A 12,384-nucleotide genomic window follows, 5' to 3' on the forward strand; every position below is an offset into this window, starting at 1 on the left:
TTGGTTCAATGTCTTTTGTAATCATTTTATATGATCATACTGTAGATTATTTCTGTAAGCTCTCAAGTCTTTTGGGGAATGAAGTAGAACAAGAACAGGAACAGAGTACTATAGGTGAGGGTCCAATCCACTATTGCAGTTGGCTTGGACTAAGAAGCTTATCTTGGTGTCCTGGTTGAGAAGTGATTTCAGAAGTAGGGATGCCAGGAATCGGGAGCTTGCCTGAGGCTTTGACTTGGGATACATGAGGGAGCAGATAGGTAGACATAGAGAGAGCTCTTCGGCTACAAGAATCAGCAAGGTTTGGGGAAGGGACAGGAGCCCATATCCTACATTTTTGCAGTATCAGAAATGTCTCCACAGCCTCTTTCTTATTTGGGAGGTGGCAGAAAAGGAATCGCTTCCCAATGGAGAAGCTGGACTGAGGGTGATATTCTTAGGAAAAGATGAGTAAATTTTATAATTTAAGAGGTGGAAGTACTCCAAAAATTCAAGTCATCTGACTTATTGCTCAATGAAAAACACCTTCTACAGCAATTCTCCTAGATAATTGCTTTGATAAATGTTCCACATACACTTGAAAACAATGTGTATTCTTCAGTTGCTGGGTGTACATTCTATATACCATATGTCAATTAGGTCAAGATGGCTAATTGTGTTGTTCAGATTTTCTATTTTCTTAATTGTTCTATCAGTTATAATAGAGATGAGTTGAAATCTCAAATGTAAATGTGGATTTGACTAGTTCTCCTAAGTCTGCCAATTGTTGTTTAATATTTGAAGCTATCCTGTTAAATGGACACACATTTAGGATTGTTATGTGTTTAGAACTCACTTTTTTATCATTATGAAGTGTCCCTTGTTATCTTTAGTAATATTTATCTTCTGATATTAGTAACCTGCTAAATAATTAACTTTTGCTTGAAAACATCTATGAATGGAAACTCCTACTTCCTCTAGAAGCAGTCTTTGCCATGATTATATAATAAGCAAGTTAAACTTCCATTGGAAAGATTTTCTTCATGCCAAGCAAAATTGTGCCTCTTTGTAGCTTCTACCCATTAGTATTTGTCTAGTTTAGTAACACAACATATGGTAAGCACCATAGTTAAAAACAAGAGTTCAGAATCTAAGCAGTTTGACTAGGCTTTAGTCAAGGGCTAGTTACACGACCTCTTAAACCCTCGGTTTTCTTGTTTATGAAATGGATACAGCAATACTTATCCTTAACAAGGGTGTTAAATAAATAAATTAGTTAGATGTCTAGAACATAACTCAATTAGTGTTAGCAATTATTGTAGGTAACCCTTCTGGTATTTGAAGATAACTGGAAATACTCCATCTAGTCTTTTCAACCCTAAGTAAAACATGCCTAACTCCTTTAACTGTATCTCACAAGACACAGTCTTCAGACCCATTTCCAGATAGTAGTCTTTGGGTATAGTTTAGTTTTGCCAAGTTCTTTAAAAAGGATACTGTAACACAATCTATATTCTAGGTATTATCTAAGCAGCACAGATATCCAGGGTTTTAATGTAACCTAAGGTCATAAGATCAATTTTGCTAAATGTATGATCTGCTGCTCAGTTAAGTTGGCTATATCCTTACAACCTGAATAACAGACCCCTTAGCACTTGGAGATTGTCTCCAAGTTGACTCAAGACCATCAACCAGCCTTCGTTGTCCCTGACTCAACAACTACAAGCTGTTCAGTCTGTTATAGATCTAGTCAGCTGTGTTATTATCCCACCTTTTACCACCTTATACACAAGGTGTGTGCTTTGTGCGTCCTGGGTCTGTTTGCCTTCAGATCCATCTCTCACTTTTTCTTCTCTGCTCTGTGTTGCAGGAAGGCAGATTCCTGTGGCCTGTATAGCCTAGGCACATGACAGCCAATAGGAAGCAGGACAGGAACACTAGAGGATGGATGGGAGGGAGAAGGGAAGGTATTTCTCCCCCATGCTCTATACTTTTGTGGCCTCTCCAGCAGAAGATGCATCTCTTCCCTGGCTCCAGATACCAATGGACAGGCCCATCGGGTTCCAGTGTCTGTCAAGTGACTTTAATGCCTGGGCTCCATTAACCCTGACTTCCCCCTTTTCCCTATAGCCTAGTGGAAGGAGCAGCTTTCTGCTATTGCTAATTTCTGAATTGCTTTCCTGTTCTCTGTTTGGCTTCTCAGTCTCCCTCATTAAAAGAATTACTGTTATCTGCTTTAGATTTCCACAGGTTTAAATGGTTTCTGTTTCCCTGGTTTGTTCTGGCCGTCTGACAGATATGTTACAAGCAATGCTGTAATTTCTGAAATAACGATGAGCTGTGTACATGGTAGTATCTGTTTTATAGTCATAATGACAGTAAATAAATGGTAAAATGTAGTTTTATATGCCTTGGTCTTAGAGGATCTATGCAAGTTTCTAGTAATCAGTTAAATCTTTTAGGACTGCTTTCAATTCATCTGTTAAATTGCCTGAAAAAGAATAGCAGGTTAACAAGTTTGTAATTCCCAGGAGCTTTCCCCCCTTTGAAATTCAGGGCATTGTTTTCTTTTTTAAAATAATTTTCTTTCTTTATTTTTAAAACATGTATTGTTTTACTCCAATGGCTTCCCCCTACTGCAGGCAGAGCTCAGAACATTGTTTTCTTGACTCCGATTTTCTTATGCCCTTCTGCTTCCCCAAGGGAAAAAAAGACACTGAGACTTGACTCTTCTAGCAAATGCTTTCCTTGGGCCCTAGAGGCTTAAACGTGCAGTTGTCTTTTCACTCCTGCCTTGCTTCTCTTTGACTGTTTCCTTCCTCTGCCCTTGTTTTTTTTCCTTCTTAGGGTGAAGGCCCTTTTAATGGAGGTCATGCCGCCTCCTTCCTGTACTTGCTGAAGTTGAATTCTTGTCATTCTTGGGCCTTTTTTGTTGGTTTGAAGTACTTTTTTTTAAAATTTATTTTTTATTTCAATACGTTTTTGGGGAACAGGTGGTGTTTGGTTACATGGATAAGTTTTTTTGTTTTGTTTTGTTTTTTTGGAGATGGAGTCTCACTCTGTCGCCCAGGCTGGAGTGCAGTGGTGCGATCTTAGCTCACTCTCAGCTCACTGCAACCTCTGCCTCCTGGGTTCAAGCGATTCTCCTGTCTCAGCCTCCAGAGTAGCTGGGATTACAGGTGTGTGTCACTACGCCTGGCTAATTTTTGTATTATTAGTAGAGATGGGGTTTTACCATGTTGGCCAGGCTGGTCTCAAAATCCTGACATCAGGTGATCTGCCCACCTTGGTCCCCCAAAGTGCTGGCATTACAGGCGTGAGCCACCGCGCCTGGCCATGGATAAATTCTTTAGTGGTAATTTTTAAGACTTTGGTGCACCCATCACACAAGCAGTGTACACTGTACCAAATGTGTATTTTCTTAATCCCTCACCCCCACCCATCCTTTCCTCCAAGTCCTGAAAGTCCACTGTATCATTCTTATGCCTTTGCATCCTAATAGCTTAGCTCACACTTAAAGTGAGAACATGCAATGTTTGGTTTTCCATTCCTGAGTTACTTCATTTAGAATAATAGTCTCCAATTCCATCCAGGTTGCTGCAAATGCTATTATTTCATTCCTTTTCATAGCTAAGTAGTATTCCATGGTGTGTGTGTGTGTGTGTGTGTGTGTGTGTATAATATACATATATATGTATGTATAATATATATACCACATTTTCTTTATCCACTCACTGATTGATGGGCATTTGGGCTGGATATTTGCAATTGCTGATTGTGCCACTATAAACATGCGTGTGCAAGTATCTTTTTTTAAATAATTACTTATTTTCCTCTGAGTAGATACCTAGTAGTGGAATTGCTGGATCAAATGGTAGATCTACTTTTAGTTTTTAAAGGAATCTCCACACTGTTTTCCATAGTGGTTGTACTAGTTTACATTCCCACCAATGGTGTAAAAGTGTTCTCTTTTCACCACATCCATGACAACATCTATTATTTTTTTATTATGGCCATTCTTGCAGGACTAAGGTGGTATCACAGTGTGGTTTTGATTTGCATTTCCCTGAGAATTAGTGATGTTGAGCATTTTTCCATATGCTTATTGGTCATTTGTATATCTCCTTTTGCGAATTGTCTATTCATGTCCTCAGCCGATTTTTTGATGGGATTGTTTGCTTTTTTTTTCTTGCTGATTTATTTGCATACCTTGTAGATTCTGGATATTAGTCCTTTGTCAGATGTATACATTGTGAACATTTTCTCCCACTCTGTGGGTTGTCTGTTAACTCTGCTGATTATTTCTTTTGCCGTGCAGAAGCTTTTTAGTTTAATTAAGTCTCACTATTTATCTGTCTTTGTTGCATTTGCTTTTGGGTTCTTGGTCACGAAGTCTTTGCCTAAGTTAATGTCTAGAAGGGCTTTTTTGATGTTATCTTCTAGAATCTTTATGGTTTCAGGTCTTAGATTTAAGTCTTTGATCCATCTTGAGTTGATTTTTTTACAAGGTGAGATATGAGGATCCAGTTTACTCTTCTCCATGTGGTTAGCCAATCATCCCAGCACCGTTTGTTGAATAGGGTGTCCTTTCCCCACTTCATGTTTTGGTTTGCTTTGTCAAAGATCAGTGGGCTGTAAGTATTTGGCTTTATTTCTAGGTTCTCTGTTTTGTTCCATTGGTCTATGTGCCTATTTTTATACTAGTATTATGCTGTTTTGGTGACAATTGTGTTATAGTATGGTTTGAGGTTAGGCAATGTGATGCCTCCAGGTTTGTTCTTTTTGCTTAGTCTTTCTTGCGTTGGCTATGTGGGCTCTTTTTTGGTTCCATATGAATTTTAGGATTGTTTTTTCTAGTTTTGTGAAGAACGATGGTAGTATTTTGATGGGGATTGCATTGACTTTGTAGATTGCTTTTGCCAGTATGGTCATTTTCACAATATTGATTCTACGTATTCATGAACATGGGATGTGTTTCCATTTGTTTGTGTCATCTTTGATTTCTTTCAGTAGTGATTTGTAGTTTTCCTTGTAGAGGTCTTTCATGTCCTTGGTTAGGTATATTCCTAAGTATTTTATTTTATTTTTGCAGCTATTGGTTGATGTTGGTGTATAGCAGAGCTGCTGATTTGTGTATGTTAATTTTGTATCCTGAAACTTTGCTGAATTCGTTTACCAGTTCTAGGAGCTTTTAAGATGAATCCTTAGGGTTTTCTAGGTATATGATCATATCATCAGCAAACAGCAACAGTTTGACTTCCTCTTTACCAATTTGGATGCCCTTTATTTCTTTCTCTTTGAGTGCTCTGGCCAGGACTTCCAGTACTATGCTGAATAAAAGTGGTGAAAGTGGGTATTCTTGTGTTGTTCCAGTTCTTAGGGAGAATGCTTTAAACTTTTTCCCATTCAGTATAATGTTGGCTGTGGGTTTGTCATAGGTAGCTTTTATTACCTTAAGATATGTTCCTTCTGTGCTGATTTTGCTGAGGGTTTTAATCATAAAGGATGCTAGATTTTGTCAAATGCTTTTTCTGGGTCTATTGACATGATCATGTGATTTTTGTTTTTAATTCTGTGTGGTGTATCACATTTATTAACTTGTGGATGTTAAACCATCCCTGCATCCCTGGTATAAAACCCACTTGATCATGGTGGATAATCTTTTTGATATGCTGTTGGATTTGGTTAGCTCGTATTTTGTTGAGGATTTTTGCATCTATGTTCATCAGGGATACTGGTCTTTAGCTTTTGTTTTTTGTTATGTCCTTTCCTGGTTTTGGTATTAGCGTGCTACTGACTTCATAGAATGATTTAGGGAGGATTCCCTCTTTCTCTATCCTGTGGAATAGTGTCAATAGGATTGGGACCAATTCTTCTTTGAATGTCTGATAGAATTCAGCTGTGAATCTGTCTGGTCCTGGACTTTTTTTGTTGACAATTTTAAAAGTTACCATTCAATCTTGCTGCTTGTTATTGATCTGTTTATAGTTTCTATATCTTCCTGGTTTAATCTAGAAGGGTTGTATATTTCAGGAATGTATCCATCTCCTCTAGCTTTTCTAGTTTATACATGTAAAGGTATTCATGGTGGCCTTGAATAATCTTTTGTATTTCCGTGATATCAGTAGTAATATCTCCATTTCGTTTTTAATTGAGATTATTTGGATCTTCTCTCTTCTTTTCTTGGTTACCAATTTTATTTATCTTTTCAAATAAACAGATTTTTGTTTAATTTCTCTTTTGTATTTTTTTGTTTCAATTTCATTTAGTTATGCCCTGATCTTTGTAATTTCTTTTCTTCTGCTGGGTTTGGGTTTGGATTGTTCTTGTTTCTCCAGCTCCGGGAGGTGTGACCTTAGATTGCCTATTTGTGCTCTTTCAGACTTTTTGATGTAGGCATTTAATGCTATGAACGTTTCTCTTAGCACTGCTTTTGCTGTATCCCAGAGTTTTGATAGGTTGTATCACTATTATCATTCAGTTCAAAGAGTTTTTTATTTCTATCTTGATTTCATTGTTCACCCAGTGATCATTCATTATTTAACGTCCATGTATTTGCATGGTTTTGAAGGTTCCTTTTGGAGTTGATTTCCAGTTTTACTTCACTGTGATCTAAGAGAGTACTTGTTATAATTTTGATTTTCTTACATTTACTGAGACTTGTTTTGTGGCCTATTATATGGTCTATCTTGGAGAATGTTCCATATGCTGATGAATAGAATGTATATTCTGCAATTGTTGATAGAATGTTCTGTAAATATCTGTTAAGTCTATTTGTTGTAGGGCATAGTTTAAATTCATTGTTTCTGGTTTGAAGTACTTCTGTAAGCTTCAGCGTATTCCTGGTGTTGGCTCTTCCCATTCCCCTGACCTGCCCAGGCCTTCAGGATGGTTTGGCCCTTGGAGTTCTTGTTTTTAGTGCCTCCTCTGCGACCCTGTCTGGAAACCTTTGCACAGACCCGTTCTCAACCCCAGTTCCTCTGAGAGACCACTGGGTTCCTGGGGCCTCTCTGTTCTTTGCCCATGCTCCCGCCCCTTCCTCAGATGGATTGCCCCCAGGAATGTAGATGCCATCTGGCTTTTCAGAAACCACAGTCCTCCAGAATCTCCAGTCATTCCACCTCATAATTTTTTTTGTCCTTTTCAAATTAACTCTTTTCACTATTTTTGATGTGAATTTCTGCCCAGACATCAACGAAGGTGCTATAAACAAACCCATTTTCAAGCTTTATGCCATGGATCAGGCATTTTAAGATAAAAACATGTCCTTCTTCTAGTCCTGCTTCATTCATGGGAACCCTCACTGGGGCCCCAGATCTATCTTGCTTCTTATAGAGACCCTGGATCAGGGTAGCCTACTCTTAGTGATGGTTTTCAACTTTTTTATTGCTTCCTCCTAAAATAATTATGATACAGTATGCTCTTCTCACCTATTAAGTTGATTCTTAGAATTTTTCATAGGTTTCTATACTGGAAAAACATATAATGTTCAGCATCTTACGAATTTTTTTAGTAAAACAATTATTTTACTCTTACATATGTATCCAAAGGTGTCTAAATATGAAATAAGTTATCTTTTATATACAACATCATCCTTGAAAAATACATACAAATATTTAACAACAGTATATAGTTTCAAATAGCTAGAAGGAGGACATGGAATGTTCTCAACACAAAGAAATGATAAATATTTGAGATGATGAATATGCTAATTACCCCGATCTGATCACTATCCATTGTACATACTGAAACATCACTAGGTACCCCATAAATATGTACAATTATTGTCAATTTAAAAAAAGATAAAATACATTTCACATATACCCAAAAAAAAGTCTCAAAAGAAGGTGCACATAACTTCAGATTTTTTTCTACTGTATGTCTGTCATTGCTTGTAATCATGTTTTCACAATAAACTTAGTTAATGTGTCAATTTCTAAAATATATGTACATAGTACAATATAGTTTCCACAAGAAAAAAATGCATCTAAAACAATATTACATATTTTAAATAAGTTCTTACAAACAAAAGAATATGTATGAAACACGCTGGAATGATTTCCTGCGTTAAAAAAGGGGAATGAGACTGGAAAGTGTGGACAGAAAGAGAATAAATAAATAAGACAAATAAGAGAGGCTTTTTAAGGTAAGGAACCTAATGAATTCAATTCCTTCTAAGTAAAAATAAATATATTATTAAATGAAAAAATTCTTCTCTAACTGTCTAAATTGTTTCTTTTCATTCATTGAAGCTCACTTCCAATTTCACCTTCCCTACAGAATTTTGTCTTAATGTAACATATTTTTGTTTGACAGATTTTGCATTGATTATTGTTATATGTCCTTACAACAACAAAATATTTATAGTTATTGAAATTAAAACTTTTCTCTTGTGACTATGAAGCGTTAAGTGTTCAAGGTTTTCTGCATTGAGATCTAATTTCTATTATTATTAACATATTTGATCAAAATGTAAAATGTTATGAATATTGATAATTATTAAACATGAAAGATGAAAATTTATTGGAAATGTGTCTCTTAATAAGATGGATATGGCTGTCTTTTTCAAATTATTCATGAATCTGAAGAAGCATATGACATGGTTGGAATGATTCTATATAATGGAATTCAGCATCAATTCTATTTCTATTTTTCATTTTTTTGTAGCTTATAAGGGCTAAGGAATCTTGTTTGTATGAGTAAATCAATGGGAATGGTAGCAGTTTGGTTATAGCAATGTCATTTCATTCTTTGACCTGGTTTACATGGCAAAAATTACTCATTTTTGATTATCAGCTATTAACTTTATAAGAGTCTCCTTCAATGTTGTTGAAAGCAGAAAATTTGATACCACATTATTTGCAAAAGGGTTTTTAGTCATAACAGTTCCACCAGGTGTCAATGTTCCCAATCATTCTTTTGTTTAACACTATAGAGGGTTTTACACCCTGGGACAATGGACTATATTAATGATGAGTGAGTGGTAGGCTTACAAGAGGAAGTGTTTCAGGGGAATCCCAAGAGCCTTGCCTGGCATGCACATTCTCAGGCTCGTCAATTTTGGGAAGGAGTATTTGGGGAAGATGAGGATCTGGAAACTCACTTCCTAAAACTGCCTGTGCCCATACATCCCTTGAAAAGTCTTTGTAATCCCCAAATATCCCAGTTTGATGACCAACACTATAAGTAACAAATCTCTCCTCAACTGAGAAATCCCTGGTCTAGGTAAGGAGTAGGCAAGGTGCCTCCCCAGGAATGAGAGACAGTCCTCAGCTTGAGAGAATGGGCAGAAGGCCTGGCCCATTAATACAGCATTCAGATAGAGGTCAATAAACACAGAGGTGGTGATTTAGGGTTGCAGATATTTGAGTACATCAAGGCATCCCAAGAATGTACAGCCTTACATTAAGGGGACTCAGACTAACTTCAGTATTCTAGAGTTCCTTCCAGCTGCTGCCTGGATGTAGGAAATGCAATAAAGATAGAAAACAGTTAGATCTAGGCTAATGGCTTTCCTGGTGACTCACTGATGGTTGAGGTGTGAGGAGATCACTGTCCCTGTAACAACTGAGGGTCTTTTAACCAACTCTGTGGACCCTTATTATATGCCAGGTACCATGCTCAGTTCTTGATGTTCATTATCTCTCTCAATGTTGACAAAAATCCTGTGTGGTTGGTACTACTATTGTTCTTCTTCTACAAATAAGCAAAATGTGAGGTTATGAAAGGCAAAATAACCTGCCCAAGGACAAGGGTGAACACAAATTCATCCTCATGTCCAGTCCCTCTAGTTTGTCCTTTCTTTATGACCAGATCATAAAATCACACACTTCTCGCAAGGTTAATGGTTTTTTGGGGCCAAAACCCACAGACCCTCTAGAAGACAGTATAGACCATCTGAGGTCCAGTGCGTGTGAGGGGAGAGGCCAGAGAAATATTGGCATCGTGTATCTCAGAGCACTCAAGCCCAGAGATCATAAGCCAATGAACAAGCAAAATCCATTTTTTATAGTTGTCATATGTCTTTCCCCAAATCACCTTTTCTAGAACAAACAAGAGTGTGAAGATTCTCTTTATATTTAGGGTTTTGACTTGTGCTGGAGGGGTGCAGAGGTCCCTGAATCCAGAGGAATAGGGACAGCTATAGACTTCATGGGACTCTCTTGGGCTACCCACTTCCCTTCACTGGATCTCAGCTACTTCATCTGCAATAAATAGGGCTTGCATTTGAGCAGTGTTTTCCAAACTTGTAACTTTTTTATGATCCAAAGTAAGAAAAAAAATTTTATACCATGACCCAACACACACACACACCCACCTCAGAAATTAGTTTTACAGTACTCAGTACTACTCTGTGATGTCTTCTGATCTACTCTATCTATTCTCTTCTATTCATTATTTTTTAAAGGGTGGGAAACATGCATCTGGTTGCTACTCACTAAATTGATATTTTAATTCACTAATGGGTGGCAAACCATGGTTTTAAAAACTCTGGATTCAGGGTATAAACTATTGAAAAAGAATACCTTAATAATCAAGTCAGGGATGTTCCATGGGAGAACTGTGAATTAGGCAAAGCTTATTTTTCAAACCCTCCCACATTTCAAGGACTAATTTTCCTGGCTTCCTCCAGTCCCATTTTATTCCTATAGCTCCTACCTCCTTTCACTTGTACTTCAGCTGCTTTGTACTCAGATGTCAAAAATTATTTCCGAGCAGATGCTTTCGTTTTCTCTGAAATAGCTCTGTCTCCTTAAAAGCAGCCTTCTTGTTTTTGCTTGAGCTACCTTTAATGGGTTTCTGTGACTTGCAGGTCCTCTGTTGGAGAGATGCTTCCATGGATTCTAGTCTTTGACACCACTCACCTTTGACTTTCAGAGTCAGGTACTTGTAGTCCCAGGCAACCCCATAGATGATTATGCATTGGTACTGTCCTTCGTCCCTCACTTGGACTTGAGGTATGTGGAACAAGGCCTTCCCTAGGGACAGCTGCTCCTCCAGCAAAGTGGCTCTTTCACGGTGTGGGGATGTATCATTTTCCACCTTTTGCAAACTGGCTGTTATTGCTCCAAGGTTCACATGACTTCCAGTGTCAAAGTTGCATTCCAGGGTCACATTGCTGCCATGCTCTATTATGTACAGTTCCTTAGGGACTGTCACTGTGAATAAAGCTGAAAAGAAAACAAGATATTTTGCCATTGTCTGCCTTTACTTTACATTCCAGTTCTTACAAAGTGTGACCTGAGACCCATCTCACCCCCATTTTCCAAAAGGCACCTGTCATTATCTCGACATTCCCTTCGCGAATCCTTTCTCTCCTTTGCCCCATCAATCTGGGCAAGAGTAGGATTCTTGACCCGCTGATCTGAGGTAGCTCTCTCCTCCAAACATTCCCTCCTGGGCAGCTGACTGCCCTTTGCTCCTCTCTGGGCACCCCAGCAAGAGCTTCTGGTGGACAACACTGCTTGCTCTCAGAGGCCTCTCCCACCTCCAGTCCCTGCCCCCCTGAGCCCTACAGTCATTCCAGGTCGTATGTCATATAAGAACAAAATGCTTCCTTATGACTTCCCTACCGTCAAGGTCTGAGCTCATGTTACTTAAATACCTTCACATCCTATTCTCCAGGTTCATTTTCCTCAATCCATATTGATTAATTTATATATTTTCCTGCCAAATATCACTTCCTCTCACCAGTGATGGTGTTAATAACTATTACTTGTTGAGTTCTTACAATTGTCAGACACTCTGCTAACACATTGTCTCACTGAGTCTTCCTAGAAGCCAGAAAGGTAGGTAATAATATTCTATCCTTGTTTTTCAGAAAACAAAAATGAGGCACATAAAGGTTAAGTAACTTGCCCAAGATTGCACAGCCAGAATCAGATCAGGTATTTCTAACCACGACATCATACAAGTCCACTGTAGATGCTTTCTATTTTCTAACAATAAAGGGAAAGGAAAAATGGAACTGATATTTAATGTATACCTAGTATGTATCATGCCAGGCACTGTACTAGGAACTTTTAACTATATTGTTTAATACTGAAAACATGACCATGAAACATGTTTTGTCATTATGGTTATATAGTTGAGGAAACTGGCTCCAAGCAGTTCACTTCAGGACATGCATTAGTAAAGTTAAAATCCAGAGCCAGTCAGATGTTTGACTTCAAAATCTGTAGTTTCCACTCAGTGTTTACCAAAATGTGAGGGACACGCCACTAGAAGTATGTAAGATGATTTTAGATGAGGCAGAATCAAAGCCTAAAGGGAGTTAAATTATTCAGAGAGGAATTTATTCCCTTTTCAATTATATTTTAATCCTTCAATTGTATATAATTTGCAACTAGACTTCCACACCTCTAACACTGGCTATTTTTCCTTTTAATCAAACAGGAATCTTCC

The 12,384-nt window shown here is 37.8% G+C and overlaps 1 protein-coding gene across 5 annotated transcripts in view; it reads right to left on the reverse strand.

The window, feature by feature from the left end:
• PDCD1LG2 (programmed cell death 1 ligand 2) overlaps window positions 1-12,384 on the reverse strand; it is a 60,270-nt gene that overhangs the window by 24,729 nt on the left and 23,157 nt on the right. For all 5 annotated transcript variants that reach the window (XM_023213170.1, XM_023213169.1, XM_023213171.1 and 2 more), the window contains one exon: window positions 10,845-11,150. In XM_023213170.1, coding sequence (XP_023068938.1) covers window positions 10,845-11,150 — 306 coding nt within the window. The remainder of the gene's footprint in view (window positions 1-10,844; window positions 11,151-12,384) is intronic.

Source organism: Piliocolobus tephrosceles, chromosome 14 (assembly GCF_002776525.5).
Source record: "Piliocolobus tephrosceles isolate RC106 chromosome 14, ASM277652v3, whole genome shotgun sequence".
Taxonomy (NCBI): Eukaryota; Metazoa; Chordata; class Mammalia; order Primates; family Cercopithecidae; genus Piliocolobus; species Piliocolobus tephrosceles.